At 45.2% G+C, this 17,811-nt stretch overlaps 1 protein-coding gene across 3 annotated transcripts in view; it reads right to left on the bottom strand.

Moving 5' to 3' along the window:
* CTBP2 (C-terminal binding protein 2) overlaps positions 1 to 17,811 on the bottom strand; it is a 134,177-nt gene that overhangs the window by 51,647 nt on the left and 64,719 nt on the right. For all 3 annotated transcript variants that reach the window (XM_063405115.1, XM_063405116.1, XM_063405117.1), the window contains exon 2: positions 7,072 to 7,231. In XM_063405115.1, the coding sequence (XP_063261185.1) occupies positions 7,072 to 7,129 (58 nt within the window). In that variant the 5' untranslated portion in view covers positions 7,130 to 7,231. The remainder of the gene's footprint in view (positions 1 to 7,071; positions 7,232 to 17,811) is intronic.

The following is a 17,811-nucleotide window of genomic DNA, read 5'->3' as shown; positions in this document are numbered from 1 at the left end:
CTACTCCTGTCAAAATATTTACCAGCAAATATTGAGGAAATCAGGCTATATTTGAGAAGACTGGTCCAGATCCAAACACCATCATTCTCTGAAATAGTCTAATTTAGGAGTCAGATATAAGGGTTTTTTCTGGTATTTTGAAGGAAACCCCATCCTGTTCTCATCTGTCCCCGAGGACTGAGCACTTCTCATCACATATTTGGAAGCAGCCAACTTCCACCCCCTGGATGCTGGAGGCAGCTTCTGCAGCATTCCAGAGCTTGGGAAGAGGTGCCAGGGCTGCCCTGAGGCCCTGCTCCAACAGCCCCTTCCAGTGAATATCCTGGGAATATTATCACTTTTCTGAGTAATCTTTAAAGGTGGGGGAGAATTTAGAGCAAGGAGAGAAAAAAACCCAACCCAGATACGATGACAACATGTTAATCCCTAAACCAGTTAATTTAAACGGGAAATGTGGTAAGGATGGGAATTAAGTTGATGGTATTGAAGTCATCAGCTGTAATTGTTTCTTAATTAACGACACGAAGTTGTAAAGAGTGTTACATGGAACCTTGTCTGGAGGCTGGGGAAAATGGAAAAATACAAGGCAGAATGAAGAGTTAACATATTAAGTTCCCATCAATGTGGGTTTAAAGACAAGGACAACACAACAGAAGGATTTTTTCTTATTTTGCTGCATATGGCCCTCAAGTCCAGGGAAAGGGGAGCTCCCCCTCCTGCAACAGCTTGAGCCACACATCTACTATGATGCACACCAAATTAATGGGATTTTTGTCTGTAACCTTATCTAAATGTGTCTTACTCTTGCCTGGATGCCTGGGGCATTTTGTCAGGCTGGCTCCGTCTCTGGCTCTAGTCCTACATCTTGTCATGCACATTCCCCTATGGAATGTCAGGGGAGGGAATGTACAGCAAAAACATCCACACAGGACTGACTGGAAGCTACTGGAGCAGCCTGTGCATCCATGCAGGGACAACAGCACACCCCTGGAAACGAGCTCCATCCCAAAGCACAAGGAGGACTCATACAAGCACACAGAGTTCTTCATTCAGCACAGCAATAGGGTTGAAAACCATGGAAAAAGGACAATCAGCCTGAAAAATATCTGTAAACCCACTAAGGTTGCTTGAAGTTTCTTCATCCACAGGATACTATCCAATTTTCAAAAATTCTTAAAATTTTAACAAAACCCGTTAATGACAAGTAATTCCCAAATATGCCATGCTTCTATCAGAGAAGGGATAATTAAGAGCATTACTTTTCACTGGCAAAAAGAGGTGTAATCCAGCTTTTGTATGAATTTGAAGTGATTTTCTGAAACCTCCATAAAAGCCAAAGACTTAATTTTGGAAAAGCAAAACATCAGGAGCAGCCAGACAGATCTTCAGTTTGCATAAATCAGCACAGGGTGCAATGGCAGAAGATCTGACAAGCTAATACTGCTTTTTCTCCAGGCTAAATGTGGTAAGCAACCCTTCCTTAAAAGCCTGATAGTTTATGTGCTTTGAGGTGGAAACTTGAAAAAAAAAAAGTACAAAAAGCTTTATTGTGGGGGGGAAATCCTTGTACTGTGTTTTATATTCATGGAACAAAGAAACTCAAATCCACTAGATAAAAAAGGTCTACATTTATTCTAAATAAGTCACTTTTACTCAGGACAAGCGGTTTCTTCTGTGCTTGATATCATCTTTAACTCATTGTTTCTCATCAAATGCCTAGTGGTGATAAGGATTTCCTGAGATAATAAGATTCTATTTCTAAGCAGTAAAAATAACTATTATCAGATGCTACTTGGTGTGCAAATTTGCAAGAATGGAAGAAAATTTCTCCACCCAAATATCAAATGTACTCATTTTGGCTACTGTTACATTATACAAAGCAGCAAGAATTGGAGGCAGCCACCTTCCAGGGCTGTAGTTTTAATGTGTATTTTCCCTTTTGGTTCCAGGGGCAAGGTTCCTCTATTTTTTAGCATGAGTGGACTGTGGCTATTGAATGAGAACCTATTCCATAGTCTGCTGTTTGTGGTGTGTGGGCCCAGACCTCAGGGACACTTTGTTCCAATATTCCTGAAAAGCCAGAAGTTCTTCAGGGGCACTTTTGTTGAGGGTTAGTGTGGGTTTTTTTAAGAAGAAGAAAGTGCACAATAAGAAATAATTGACATTGTGATTATTGAGTCCATTTCTGTGGAGGATAAACTGAAACAAAGAGGTAAAAAGCACTCCTGCCATAAATCCAGGTAGGTAGCAGAGTACTTACCATTACAGAGTGTATTTATTCAAATATCACTGCACAGACTTCTGTCACAGGGGGATACAAAATCCCTGTCCACCCTTGAGATGAATTAACCAGCCTAAAGCAGCCACAGCAGAGCTAACTTTGGTGATGCTGAAAACATCAATTACTACCCCAAATTCCCTCCTCCATTTCACAGAATCACTGGGATTGGAAAATATCTGTGAGACCATGAGTCCAGGATGTGACCAATCCCCATCTTGTCACCAGTCCAGTCCTTCCTTGGACACCTGCAAGGATGGGGGCTCCCAGCCCCTTCACCCACCCTGTAATTCCATGATCCCAGCTGGACACTGTGGCAGGGGAAGGTGCCTATTCAAGGTCTGCAAGACAAATTCCTGCATCAAGGGCTCAGACCCACCCAAGAGGCTCCAGTAACCACAGCAGGGTCACATTCCCACTGAGAAACAAGGATTTGTGGGGAGTCACGGCCACACACAGACACTCCAGTGGCTGGAAGGTAAATTCATGAGGAATTCCCACAGGAAGCATGACCACAGAAGCCTCAGCTGGAGGGGACACCAGGGTGCCACTCGGAATGCAAGGCAGTAAGTCAAAAAGCCAGAGACTCGTGCATTAAGCACTGAAAAGTATTATGTGACTGTGCTGGCATTTATCAGCCATCAGACACATCAAAGGATCTGAAAGAAAACAAAGAATACGGATGGCTTGTTTGCCCTGCAAACAGTTCTGTTTTGCAAAGTACAGACAACTTTGGTGGCACAAACTGACACGTAAGGACATGATTTCCCACTGGATAATGACAAATCCTGCAGCAAAAACTGTCAGAAAATGTCTGGGCTCTCTTGGCCTTGCAATTATTTTTTCACTTTGCTTCTTGCTCATCTCAGGGCTGCCACTTTTGCAGCCTGTGTTGAAAGCTTAACTGACTCGTAGATGTTAGTGCAGACTATAACCTCTAAAGCCAGGCTTTCCCATCCCATGGCACTGCTGGCTAGCAGAGCTGCAGTGGTCTGCAGCAGAGGCAGCACTTGGGATCACCACAGAGGAGTTCAGTGGTGTGGGAAACCCAAGACAAGATGCTGCCATCCTGCACCCGTGGTGTGCCACCACTGCTGCCTCGTCCCTGCTGAGTTCTGACACCCAGCAAGGAAATGACACAGTGCCACAGCACCTTCTCCCCTGCCTGCTCCCAGAGACACCACCAGCAACTGTGCACGGGCTGCTCTCACTCCCTGCCTAGCTCCTGGTGATGTTTAATATTTGTTTAAGCATATTGACAGGAGCACAGGATAAAGATCAGCTGAGCAAGCAGCAAAAACGATGCTGCAAGTTATTTCCTTGCCTGGGAATGCCGTGTGCGAGCACTGGAGTCCCAGGGGAGGGATGGATGCCATGCACCAGGAGTGTCACATTCTTAGTGTGGGGTTTCTTGGAGGCACTGTCACACACCTTGTCCTGCCATGGGTAGCAAAGAAAAAATTACATCTAATCTCTCTGTGTTGCTTCCTAAATGAAAGGCAGGTGAGCTCTGTCCTGAGGGCTTTGGCTGCCATTTCTCTGAAAGGCTGGAAACTGCACTGGCTTTGGGAAGGAGCCTGCTCCTACACACAGCAACTTGGCTGCACAATTCAGGCCCTTTTTATCCCAGGCAGAGCAGGCAGGTCTGGCAGCTCCACACCCATGGCTGCAGACTGTGCCTCAGCTTTGTTTCACACACTGCAAAGCCAACATCCCTCCCTCTCCATCTCCCACTCGGACACGGCTCCGCAATTTTTGCTGGAACTCTTTTTTTTTTCATTCACCCTGAGGTAAAAACCAGTCATGGAATGGAAAATTTCAGCTCCAACAAATTTTAAGTGTGGCAAAATCACAAGCTCATGGGAACAGGACCCAAAAGAGCGGCTGCTGGTCAAGTCTGACTCTACACAGCACCAGTGGCTCCACCTCTAAAGCATACTTTGACCCACTACGGAATAAGACACAATTCCACAAACAGGAATTATGTAAACCACTCTGCATATATTATTTGCAAAAGCCCCAGCCATTCAATGGGTCCATCCTGCTACCCATATGGATCCAATTACACAATAGGCACCCAAAGTCTCCAGGACAACCAGAAGAGAAAGAAATGGGTAAGCCAAGACCACTGTGAGCACAGCCCAACTTCATTCAGATGGGCATCACCAACCCACTTAATTGCTGACAGACTATTCAAAATGTCTTTGCTGCAGGCTGCTGCCCTGAAATTTCTTTATCCCCTCATGTCTGGACCTTTATCCCACCCACATTCCTCCACAGATCAAAATCTGTGACCTGGTCAAAAAGCTCACATCTTCAAACCAGCCTGCTGAGAGCAGAAAGTAACGCTGTCATATGAGTATGTAATAAATATATATTTAAAAAACCAAAACCAGAGGAGCTGGTGAAGCTGAGCCATGCCCTGAGACTACACAGCTCCCCTCTTTGGAAGACTCATAAACCTGGCTATAAAGGCTGTGAACTGGCTTTTTAAACGATACCACTTCCTTGTATGGCTTGGATTATTTTTCCACGCCAGATGTATGTTTAACAGAGTAACACAAACACTGCAACTCCTTAATAAACTCTTTTAATGCCCTGACAGTTTGTAAGGCATTTCCCTCAACATGTGTCTGGTTATGGTTAAAGTAGGCCTGCAGGAAGAAGAATCTGTCTGGCAGTTTGGACAGTGATTACAACACTCAGCCCGAGGATATTTCACCTCCAGACGTGCCCATCCTGTGCATGGAATAAAGTCCATCCCCAGTTACTCTAGGTTTGTGTGGGGAATTGTAAAAGGAATGGTGTATGCAACTTCAGGAAAAGCACAGAACTCCACCTTTGTGCTACCAGACATCCAGTCTTTCATCAGGTAAATGCATCTTTGTATCCCATTCACATTTTAAAGGGAAAAGCTCCTTAAGTGCTTCCACAGAACAGGAAATCATTAAAAGCAACTATTTTGGACCACATTGCCCTAAGCTTGTTGGAGCAATAGATTCTTTGCACTGAACATAATTCTGTTTGCAAAGACTCCTCTCCTCCATCTGCTGAACTAGTTCCCCAATTTCTCATCATCTCTCACTGATTATTCCATATACCTTTCAAGACAAAACCAAGAAAAATTATCTTTTTTTTTTTTTAAAGTGTGTTTTCACAGCAGCTGGGATGGCCCCTTTCAGTGCTTTTCTGTTATATAATCCAAGATTAGGAGTTTATAGTAAAAAATAGCCATCAGAGAGGCCAGTAGAGTATTCAGCTGTCCTACAAATCTAATGTTTTGGCAAATCCAAAGCTTTTTGCATTTTTCAAGGTAATTTTTACAATGCTTCTCACACTCAGTCCTTGTCTGTTGCTCCCAAATACAACACAGCAGCGTCTCCCATCATTTCCATCAAATTACAAACCCAGTGGCAAATGACAAAGTATACTTTAAAAAGTTATGTCTCCTGCACATTTACAGATTAGAAAAGAATATCTTTTGACCAAGAAAGAAGAAAAGAGCTAATATATCAGAGAAAAATAATCTAGACTTCAATCACATCTAAAGCTCCGTTAGCAGGTTTGTTGTATGATCCTTTTGAATTTCTTGTACACTCAGCAACTAGATCTGATGGTAAACATCAAACCAGGAAGGCAGCTTTTGAAAATCCAGCTCAGCTGATAGAACTCTTTTAAGTCAAGTTCAAAGTGAGTTTTGAAGATGAGATAGTGTGCTACACCTGAGTGTTTATGACATTCAGTAGGAGAAAGAGGCAGCTCCACATTGCAGCATACCCTGGATACTCCCTCCTAACTCATCTCTGCTTTGTCTCCCCTCTTCCAAAATTACCAGAGCAAAATTAGAGGAGATAAGTGACTTATGATGAGTTTAGAACAGCAGCAGTGTAGAGTAAGCAATATATAACACAGAAAAGTCAAGGCAAAATCCACCTTGCCCTGCTGACCAGCATTTCACACTGAAACTCCACAAAGCCCCGCACGTTTTGCTCGAATGGGCGCAGCACAACTCCCCTGTGAGCTCTGTGCTTTCATCCACCACCAATCTTATCTCACCTCGCTGGCATTCAAGTAATACTGAAATTGTTACCCTGCAGGCTACTATCCATCTCCTTAAGAGCAGCTGAACACTGGAACTCCTGAGGAGATGCTCCTCCTAAAATAACCCTCTGCTCTGCATTTGTTGCTGATGGCAGAACTTGCACGAGCACTGGAGAATTATTGGAGTGTACACCAAAAAGTCAGAGCTTGTTTGCCATCACTTGATTTCTGTCACGAGTAACTTACACCATGCGAGCTGCAACAGAAAATGTTTCCTAAAAACTTTTTCTGCTGGAAGATTGCTCTCAAAGGTGAAAGTCACCTGTGCTGAGACACTGTAACCACCATGAATAAAGAATTGCAGCAAACCTGTCTGACTCCCACACACCAACCAAATAAAAGCTGTTACAACAATGTGCTCAAAACCATAAGAACAACAACTCTTCAATTTCCCATCATTTTCTTACAGGAGGATAGTAAATATGTTTGAAATTGGGACCGACTCAATTGTTTTAGTAGAAATTAGGGTAAGAGGAGGTGACCTGGCAATTAAACAAAAATCTTATTCACAGGACTACACATGACTTCCAAGTGAGTAACTAGAACAGTGTGAATGTATTTTGAGCCTACAGAGAGGATGGGGAATCCAGACCTGGATTTGGGTCTCTTTGTGCCAAAGTACTGAAAGTAACAAGGAAAAATCAGATATTCTACACAAATCATCTGTGAGAACAATGAAAGCACACTCTTACCTTCACAAATTCTGTCCAGTCGCTGCCGCTTGACTTTGTGTTTATCCACAAGTGCCATTCTTGATGGGATTTTGCAACTTTCTGACTCAAAAAGCACAGCAATCCCCCAGGAGCTTAGGAAAACTCACAGGAATCGGCGTGCATACCGCCTCTGTGGATCCTGCAGAGAAAGGAGAGCATTTGTAAGATTTGTTGAGTTCCTGTCCCTGGAAGTGCTCAAGGCCAGGCTGGATGGGGCTCAAAACCTGGGACAGTGGAAGGTGTCCCTGCCCACAGCAGGGGATGGAATGAGATGGGCTTTAAGGGCCCTTCCAGCCCAAACCAGTGCTGATTTCCAGCACACCAGGTGAGATCTGCCTGTGCCCAACAGCACAGCAGGCTCTGCAAAGGACAGCTCTGAGCTTGCACCCCACAAGTCACACATCGGTCTCTCTATCCTCCCTGCGATTCAGAAAACCAGCCTTGTACACTGCCAAAGCACTGCAAGGGCTTCCCAGTTTTATTTCTGACTGAAAAATCTATTCCTAATGGATGAAACCCACGAGGTTATTTTGTAGGCTCACAGTTGCTAAAAGATTCTTAGAGAGTACATTAAACAAGGAAAGTAGTTCTTGCTCTGCCAGTACTTTCATATACAAAACACTTTCATATTTAAACCTTGCCCTGTAAAAGTCATCAATGGACCTTGAATGTACAAGAAGACCTTGATGGATATTCCAGCTGTCACCGCAGCCTGTCCTTGCCCTCATACTTGAAGGGCCAGCCTTAAACTTCGGGTGCTGTTTCTAGTGCACACGTTTTCAATGCCAGTGAGAGAAAATGATCCATGAAGCCACGTGTGTGGCCTAATGACAAGAAATGCTCTCCAAAGAGACAACAGCTAAAGGTTTTATGCATTCTGGTGGCATAGAGGAAGACTCTTAATGGATACTCCATGTTTTGCTCCTACAGAGAGACAAAGGTTTGTTTAATCCCTGACCTGAGCTGCAGCCTCTGAATGTATTGTTGTGGCACTTTACCAGGTTTGATTTCTTGATATAAAACACAGGTGAAAGTTTTTCAAAGTAAGTTCCACAACAGCATTCAGGAATCAAGGCATGGAAGAAGAGACCTCACGCTGACAACTGAATTCCAACAATCCAACATGACATGCACTAATATTTTATGTGACTGCTGAGTCAATATCCTCTTCTGTATTTTAAGGTTTAGATAGATGACCCTGATAACACCTACAAACCTTCCCAAAGGGAGATCCTGCTCAAGAAAAAGGCCACTGGCCCCCTCAGCCATCCACCACTTACTGCAAGGCACCAAAATAACAGAATTAGTGTAAATTGGTGATTTCTAGAGGCACAGCAAAGCACCACCACATTTTCAGGAACTCTGCATGGAGAGGAGGGGTAGAGGGAGGCAGAAATGAGAGCAAGCACAGCAAGAAACCCTCTCCTGACTGGCCATCTGTATCACCCTGCCAAGTCCCAACCTCTCTGCTTACATACACTAGAGTGGTTTAAAAAAATGAAAAAAATGCTGAAAAGCCAGCAGTAATCACAAACTTGGCACCACTCATTCAAACCGACCCCCAAACAATTCCTCGCCAGCAAGTGAATTTTCTTCTTCAACACTGCAGCATTGGCAAACAAATTTTTTCTGAAAAACCAAATAATCGTCCAGTTTGTGAAATGCAGGAGCCAAGAGAAGACACCACACCAGAAAATCCAAGTTGATGTCCAGAAGTTGACCTTGGGCAATGTTTGTAACTGGAGTTATGCTTCCCCTTGTGAAGGGAGCAGTAGCAACACTGAACCCATCCCCTGGAGCACCCTTGCAGGTTCACACAGCTCAGTCAGGCATTTCTACTTTGCATTTTATTCTTCTGCACCAGCATTGACTCTCCTAAAAACACTCCAATAACTTCCCAGAAAACCCAGTTAACCAGTGCAGTAGGCTGAGCATGTCAGAGGTAAAGGCTCTAACAAAGCCTCTGCACTCCGGGATGACAATTTCATGGAGATTATTGTTATTATTATAAATGGTTATCAATTATGCATCACATTGATAGTTAATTTCCAAAAGGAAGAGCTTCATGTTGGTACAGCTGAATTCCAACTAAGGGATGATCGGCGATTTCCTGGTAGTTAATGGCCAATTTCCCAGCAGCACAACTGCAGCATAATCACTGAGATTTATAGCAATAATTAATTGATTTTTTTTAAACATAGGGATGCTAAAGAGCACGATTCCCACTCATATTAAAAATTAATGCAACATTCTAAAGATGCAGAAAACTTCCATTCCGGAGACAGAAGCTTAGTACAGTCAAAATATTTCATGCAACAAAAATTAAGCTGTTAGTGTAGCTAAAGGCCAAGTAGCTAATGGCATTTCCATGATCCACATTTACAGGCACACACATGATTTTTCACCTCTATTACATCCCAGTCCACTTTCAGGGAGAAATACCAGGTTATTAAAAAAATAAAACCATATCAGAAGAGAAGAAGTTACCGTTTTGTTCTGAAAACACTCAAATGGTTCATTATGTTGAGGGCTGCAACTCCTTCCCGCTTTACTTCCCCAAACAAAACCAATTTGCAAAGTGTACTTAATTCTGACAGAGTGCATTTTCTGATGGACAAATGCATCCATTAAAGTGTTTTTTTCCACAGCCATCTCAATTCCCTGCATTACTCCCTGGAGGAAAACTTCCTACAAAAGAAACTAATAACAATCAGAGAAACTACTGCTCATCAGAGTCCCACACAGCTTAATGTAATGCCCATGAACAAGCTCCTTCCTAATGACAGAACTGCCCCATCTTTGTCTGACAGGTGCCCGTGGTGGTGCCAACCAGCAATAAAAGCCCAGCTCAGAAGACTTATTAAAAATGTGGCAGGATTTGGCAGGGATGGATAAAATGGAGAAAAGCAGATTGTGGGGCACAGAAACAAGAGGACATTCCCCAGCCTTTGCATGAGGCTGTAATTGAGAATGCAGTTCTTCCATTTGTGGGATGGAAGACGCAATCAGTTGTGCACCCAACTTCAATCTGTCCCCAATGGTTTCTGCAGCCAACCCAATCTCAAAACAATCACAAGGCTAAACGTCCCCCAACATAAAATAAACACAATCAATCTAGGCAGAACAAAAATCATGGTCAGCAATTAAAAGACAAGAAAACCCCATTGTCTAAGGAAATTTGAGAGGGAGAGGCGCACGCACAAAAATTGTACTTCATCTTCAGCAAGATTAGGAAACAAGTGAAGTGATTTACATACAGTAGTTGCATGGCCACGTTAGCCTCCAACAGTGTCTTTCAAAATGTAAATTTTCTTGAAAACCCTTGGACACAATGATAGCCCAGGAGCTATTTATTTATTTAAGGAAGGAACTTACTTAAATAAAACACTTTAGGAAAAAACCCTAACCCTGACGTAACACATTTAAATAGTTTCTAAATACTGCCTGTTAAAGAGCACAATCCATGAGCCAGAAAATGAGTGCAGAGAAAGCTGTATTAGGGCTTTTTTTAAAATCCTGACTTTTGATGGAATATGAAAAGAAATAAAGGTGATCTTCCAAAATAAGATGCACGGTTAGACAGAAGAGAAAAGTGATTTTATGAAGAACATCCAGTATTCTAAGCTCTTTCTCAACTTGCACTTTTGTATCATCTTTTTATGGCACATAGAGGCAGGACAGGAGCGCAAACATCAATCACAGAACCACAGAAGGGTTTGGGTTGGAGGGGACCTTAAAGATGAACCAGTTCCAACCCCCTGCCATGGGCAGGGACACCTTCCACCATCCCACGTTTCTCCAAGCCTGTCCAACCTGGCCTTGAAAACTTCCAGGGATGGAGCATCCACAGCTTCTCTGGGCACCCTGTGCCAGTGGGCAACATCTATTTTAGAGTATCCATCACAGGTACTGCTCCCAAAGCACCCAGCACCCAGCAGGTGATTAAGAGATGCCCTTTCCAGTGCTCCAGGCACAGCATCTCACACATTCCCTGTCTGTGCACAGCCCTGGGAAAGCAGGACGGTGTTCCCTGCGCCCTGCTCTGTGACAAACCAACTGACTGCATTTTCTACCCTCTATGAAATATGGCAGCAACAAAATGGAGAGTCTCTACTCCAGGAAACTGCCAGCTCCACAAACTGCAGAAGGTCCCATTTCCAAACAGCAAAGGAAAAATTCTATCCCTCTCTCCTCACATCTACACTGGGTTTTCACATGTACAATTCCTCACTTCAGCAAGTCCAGATGTTTCGATGGTACTGCCGGATATTTCCTAGGTTTTCAGAAGGAGAGAGGTTTCTGGAGAAGGTTTTGTACTCGTGATTACTGCAGGACATCAGTCCCCTCAGCTGGAAGCAGAGCAGGACGCCCAAGCAGAATTTGAAGTCAGTATCTGGTGATGCCACGGGCAGCTCTCCCTGCATCCTCCTTTGTGTAAAGGTCCAGCTTTTCAAAGATCACACTTGAACTGAGATTTGAACACAGGAGCAGCCCTGGGAGCTGTGAACTGTTCCAGCCCTGCGTCAGCATCCCTGGGTGTTCACTACCCTGAGCTCTGGCCATCCCCACTGCTCGGTGCTCCAGCTGCTGCGGGGACAGCAGGAGGGGCTGGAACCGGAGTTCGGTGCGAGAAAGGGAGCGCAGGGAAAAGAAAGCGGGAGACACGCAGAGATAATGACAGGGGAGGGAAGCGGACAAAGGAGAGGCACAATGCAGAGGAACACTCAGAGAACACTGTCATCCCTCCTCCTGCAGCCCTCGGTGCGCTGCCCTGCTCAGCACCATCCCTGCCTCTCTCTGAGACTGCAGGGGAGGAGGGGGCACGGAAGGGAAGGGACAGACAGCACCGTCCTTCTGGGGACCTTTGGGATATCGTCTTTTAAAGCACAATCAGGCAACACGGGAAGCTCACAGTGTTAAGACACCATTAAACCAAATAGCCCAGTAGGAACCAAAAATAGATTAAACATTTATACTAATAGTGAGAACAAATAAAGACTTTCATTACCCAAAATAGGTTTTTTGAAAATAATGCCTAAGAGATATAAACCCTCTCACTTGGGAAGCGGAATCACAGAGATTTTGTGTGGCCAGGGCTTGACTTCTCTTGCTCCACTAAACACACTCAGCCACTGCATGTGAAATAGGATGCGAGGGGGAAATAAAAAGGCTTTTTCTCATTTTTTTGGGAAAACTACCCTGCTGTAAATCACACCTTGGATTTGGCTAAGTAGAGTTAATTTTCTTTGTGGTAACTGGTGTGGGGTGGTGGTTTGGCTTTGTGCTGGACACAGGGTTGATAATCCAAGGATGTTTTTGTCACTGCTGAGCAGGGCTTACACAGAGCCAAGGCCTCTGCTTCTTGTACTGCCCTACCAGTGAGGGGGCTGGGGGGACACAAGAAGCTGGGAAGGGACTCAGCCAGGACAGCCGATGTCCCACACCATGGGGTGTCATACTCAGCATGCAGAGTGGGGAAGAGGAAGGAAGAGGAAGGAAGAGGGGGATGTTTGGAGTGTTGGCGCTTGTCTTCCCAAGCCACCGCTATGGATGATGCCGCCCTGCCTCCTGGGCATGACTGAACTCCTGCCTGCCCGCCCATGGGAAGTGGGGAGTGATTTGCCTGTTTTGCTTTGCTTGCATGCAGGGCTTTTGCTTTCCCTATTAAAGTGCCTTTATCACAACCCATGAGTCTTCTCACTCTTATGCTTCCGAGTCTCTCTCCCATCCCTCGGGAGGGAGTGAGCGACTGCCTGAGACTGAGCTGCCGGCTGGGATTAAACCTCAACACCCTCCCAGCAGTCTGCATCCCCCCAAGACCATCATCACCCTCAAAACAGTGAGGGCAGGGCTCTTGCTACAAGCCATTATTAATTAGGTTTAATGTTTTCAGCAGTTATTATCATGATTTTGCTGCCACAGAGCGTTCGGTGATGATCTGTGTTAAGGCTTCTCCGTGGAACGCCTGGATGCTGCTGGGGCTGCAGGAAGGATTATCTGTCCAGCTTCTTTTCCAGCCCAGAAACCCAACAACCAAAACCTCCCCCTTCAGCTGCCTGCCTGGTGCCTTCCCCCAAAACCTGCTGGGGAGGGTGCCCTCCCTGGATGCAGGGAGAACAGGGAGGTGAACCGTGCTCATGGAGAGCCAGCACTCCCACGTGAGCACCTGCTGGTGGCACACAAAGGGCTCCTCCACTCCTCAGCACACAGAAAAGGTGAATAACACCCTGTACCAGTCTCGTGCTGAAGACAAGGTAACAATTTCGAGCAACTTGCTATTATATGAGTGAACAAAGTGTACCATAATGGCATATGAGCCTGCACATCTGCTGCTAAATTAAACACGCTGCATAATGATGCAGACCACATCTTAAAACACTGTGCAACAAGATACAGGCTGCCAAAACAATGAAGCTTCAAAGATGACACAGAGAGCCTGATCCTGCCTCCCTTACAGACCCTGAGAGTCACAGTGATTATTCCTCAGCAGTTCTACCCCATCAAAGCTACTTGTTGACTCAGGAAAAGAAAAATCACAATTATATATAGGTGCCCTTCAAAGGGAAAAAAGACATATGGGTTTGTAGCGTTTTTCTTCCCCTCCATCTTAATGAGGTGTAAAGCACGAGAAAGGTTTTTGTTTGGCACTGGATTTTTAGAAAAGTTTCTGTAAGAATTGTGTGTCAGGCTACAAACTGCTCTCCAGATTGGGTTCGCAGCAGCCAGACAGGTATTATGAACACCAATTGAAATGACAATATTCAAGCCGCCACAATAGCCACGGTACAAAAAAGAGGAGAGTGAGATATCCCTTTTATTTTCAACTTCTTTTACCAATTTCAATTTTCAACGTCAGTGATTTGCCCTTGACTTTGAGAAAAGAAGATCCAGACAATGCTCCCTTGTCAGGTAGTAACAGCCCTCCACAGATCCTCTGCGAGCTTTCAAGTCAAACTAGGAAATACCAGAACTGGCACTCCTTTCATTCCTAAAACTGAAATAAAAACAAACAACCCCAACAGACAGCAAGAAAATTGCTTTAAAGAAAATAACTGTCATCTCTCTCTCTGGCACCAGAAGTGAAGCAGGTCGATGCTCTGCCTACCCTGCACCAACAGCCTTCAGAGGCTGGTGGCAGGCAAAACAATAACCAGGAGCTGAACCCCAATTATCCACTTAACTTTGAGAGTACCTAATCTATTTGCTAATTAATCATGGGCCTCCTTCAGCCTCTCTTATCTTGTTTTTCTAAGTATCTGACGCTGATAACATGCACATAGATCTTGCTGAAGCACGTAAATGGCTGGAAAACTACCTTTAAGTTTTCAACTGAAACAAGAGGAAAAGATACATAAATAATTTTACATTCTCCAGCGGTCCCTGCCATACTAGAAAATGAAATCTCATTCTACGTTTTACCAAAATTCCTTAAATTACAAATTACTGACTTGCACTAATCGCAAATATCAACACTGGAGAAAGGTGAACCTTCACTGGTTGCACATCTGGATAAGCAAAAGCTCTTCTCTACTCAAGCCATTAATTGCTCCCATACCAAAATCAGCACAGCAGATTAGAAATCCTGAGAAAAATGAGTATTTCCCGGTTTGCTGGATGAGTTATGCAGTTACTTGTCCATTAGAGGGCATTTCATACTGCGGAGTGAAGCGCCAGCAGCTTGGGAACAGCATCACTAACCCCATCTGGAGCTGCTGGAGAACAGTTTCTGTCGACTCTCATTTAGTAATTGCCACTTTTCAACCTTTCCATATGCTGCATATAGATGAGCAAGCAAGAGCAAGGACAAGAGGAAAATAAGATGAAACAGCTATCAAAAAAGTCCTGCTTAAATAAACCCTTTGGTGTGCAGCTATTGTTGCTTCCAAGGCTTGGTTTTGTTCAGTTCACTTCTTGCCTCCCCAACTATAACACAGCAAACTTCATCCTTTTCACTCTCACAAATAGCACTTGATGTTTTAAATTTTGAACGTGATTAACTGAGAACAACTGCAAATTGTGCCGTGGCATCATTACCCATCTCTGGAGCTAGATGGGAAAGCTCATCCGCCTCTGGAGCTGAACAAAGGCAAATCCTCAGTGCCAAGAGGCAGGATGTGGCCGCTTACCTTCAGATGTCTCCTTCTGGTTACTACTAATACTGCTCAATGTGAACTGGAAATCATTTTCAGCTTCTGCTGGCTAAGGAACCACACAAAGCCACCCACTCCCCTGCTCCAGTGGTTTTCCTCTCCCCATATAAATGCAAATCAAATTAGGAAAGAGGCAGATATCTCGCTATACATCTCCAAATATCCGTATGTTTGTAATCAGGGTGGCCAAACCTCCTGAGTGTGAGCTGCACACCAAAATCCCCATGGGGCCAAGAGCCACATCCTCCCAGCCTCTGTGCCCCACTGCTGCCACACACATGCCCTGTCTCTGTGAATCCCCGTGTTTCTCCCATCCCCAGACTCTGTGCTGCTGATCCCCCAAGCCCCTTTCCCTCCGTGTTCCCGGGGTCTGCAGAGGTACCACAGCAGCACCCAGAGCTCCTGCCCTGCAGGATGTGACTGAAGATCTGCATGTAGCAGACACTCCTGCAGTACTCACAAACAGCTCCTGAATCCTTCCTCAACAGAAAGTTCAAAACAGCAAGAGCAGCAATGCAAACGCAAACCACCCCAGGATCAGCGCATCCCCTTGGGAGCCCAAGCCAAAGCACCAGGACCACAACCAGGACCACTTGTCTTTGAGACTCTTGCAAGTCCTTGGCTCTGTATCACTACTCCTAATTAAAAGAAATAATAAAATAAGGATGAGGACCTCCTTACAGGCAAAGCCATGGCATCCTCAGTGTCCTGAGCTGTAACCAGGTGCTGCTGCATTGCATTACGTGATAAGGACATGATGGCAGCCACATCCCAGCCCCACAGATGTACAGGACACACAGCTGGAGTGTCTCCAAGTCTGGAATCCTACCCTTTACTCCAGATTTTTCTCCCATAATCAGGATCAGACAGTAAAATCTTACATACAAAACCCACATAACCCTGGGAAAAGATCACACCAGCCCACTTCTTCAGATCCCAGTTGAGGGCCAGAGATGGAACCTTAAGCCCTGCAGGAGATTGCACCATTCACCCAGAGGCAGGGCCTCGCTCACCTGAAGAGCAAGGATGGAGCCCCTCCTGCCCCAGCAAACCAGGAGACTCAGCTTTCCTCCAGCACACTGACCTCCCCCACACGTGGCACAAATTCAATCTTTTTGAATCCCTGTCCTGGGATCGCTGCCTGGGCTGGGAACAGTGAAAGGCAGCAGTGACACTCTTCTGTCTCCAGGAAATCTTTGGAGTTATAGTTTGCCCTTATCTTAGTGCTTATATTTACAAGCCACTCTTACATGAAAAGCACTCATCTGCATTGACTTATTTAGCGACATGAAATAAAATAGCCTGAAGCTATTCATGTTGCTTAACGTACTTTTTTTTTAATGTAGATGATGCTCTGTGTAAAGGAATATTCAAAGGGGAAAACTGTGTTTTGTTTGTAACACTTATTACTATCACTGAAGAAAATATGTTCTCACAAGTCTCGGAAGGGGGAAACACGTGTAATACCTTTAACAGCTCAGCTAATTCATCTTCTGCTGCCCAACTGCTGGCAAAATCTCAAATGGAAACTCTCAGAATGGAAACACGGAAAAAACCCCTTTCTCGTGGTCTGAGACCCGTTCCCACTATACAATCTCTTTCCACCGGAGTGAGTCCTGTTTGTTTTCAGCACACAGCAGCTTTACCCGACAAAAAAAAAGGGAGTTCAAGAGTTCAAGGCTACGTCTCCATTCAGGCGTACACCCACAATGAGAGCCGGGCTCTCCGGCCGGCGCTGGAGGCATTCCTCTCCCTCCACCTACCCACAAAAGGGCCTTGTCTGAGGGAAATGAGAAAGGAAGGAAGGGGCAGGATGCAAAGAACGGCACACAGAAGAGCCCAGCCAGGTGTTGGGGCATCAAGCACCAAGGAGGGCTTGGATCATTAAATGGGTCAGCAGTGAGGATGGAGGGTGGCTTTTGGAGTAATCGAGGGCCTGGGGAGCCCGCAGGGATCTGCTGTGCTCCAGACAATACTGAGCTCCACGGGGTCAGGCACAGGCACAGGCAGGATGGAAATGTGTGAGTGTTTCCATCAGGTCCCGTGGGAAAGAGCCCGTCGGGACGTGGGGCGGCTCCGGGGCGGCTCAACCACGAAACGCTGCCTCCTCCCATCCCTCCATCCCTGCCTCCTCCCATCCCTCCATCCCTGCCTCCTCCCATCCCTCCATCCCTGCTTTCCCTCGCTGCTCTTCCAGCATCGCTCACACCCAGTCAAGGAGAGGGAAGCAGGGAGCCAAGTGAGAGGAGATAGGTTTAGATAACAGCAATAAATAAGAAGAAATAATTCTCCCACTACCAACCTTTAGCCAAGAGTACCCTCTGCAAACCACCAGGTTTGCATAATCTACAGATTTTTATTCCAAGCCCTGCCAGCTCTCTGTAGCAGGGCAATTTTGGGATTTAGCAACACTCAGGTTACTGACCTAAATTTCCACAGGCTCATCTGGAGCCATAAGGGTCCATTGTGTGCCCAGGCCTGCTCAGGACGCCTTAACACACATTATTGATGCAATGAACTGTGACGGCTCCTAGGGAGCTGTTAGGGTTTATTGTAGCAACACCTACTC

This window comes from Prinia subflava, chromosome 9 (assembly GCF_021018805.1).
Source record: "Prinia subflava isolate CZ2003 ecotype Zambia chromosome 9, Cam_Psub_1.2, whole genome shotgun sequence".
NCBI classification, from domain to species: domain Eukaryota; kingdom Metazoa; phylum Chordata; class Aves; order Passeriformes; family Cisticolidae; genus Prinia; species Prinia subflava.
Note: the sequence above shows the minus strand (reverse complement) of the source record. Positions and strands in the feature narration are given on the sequence as shown.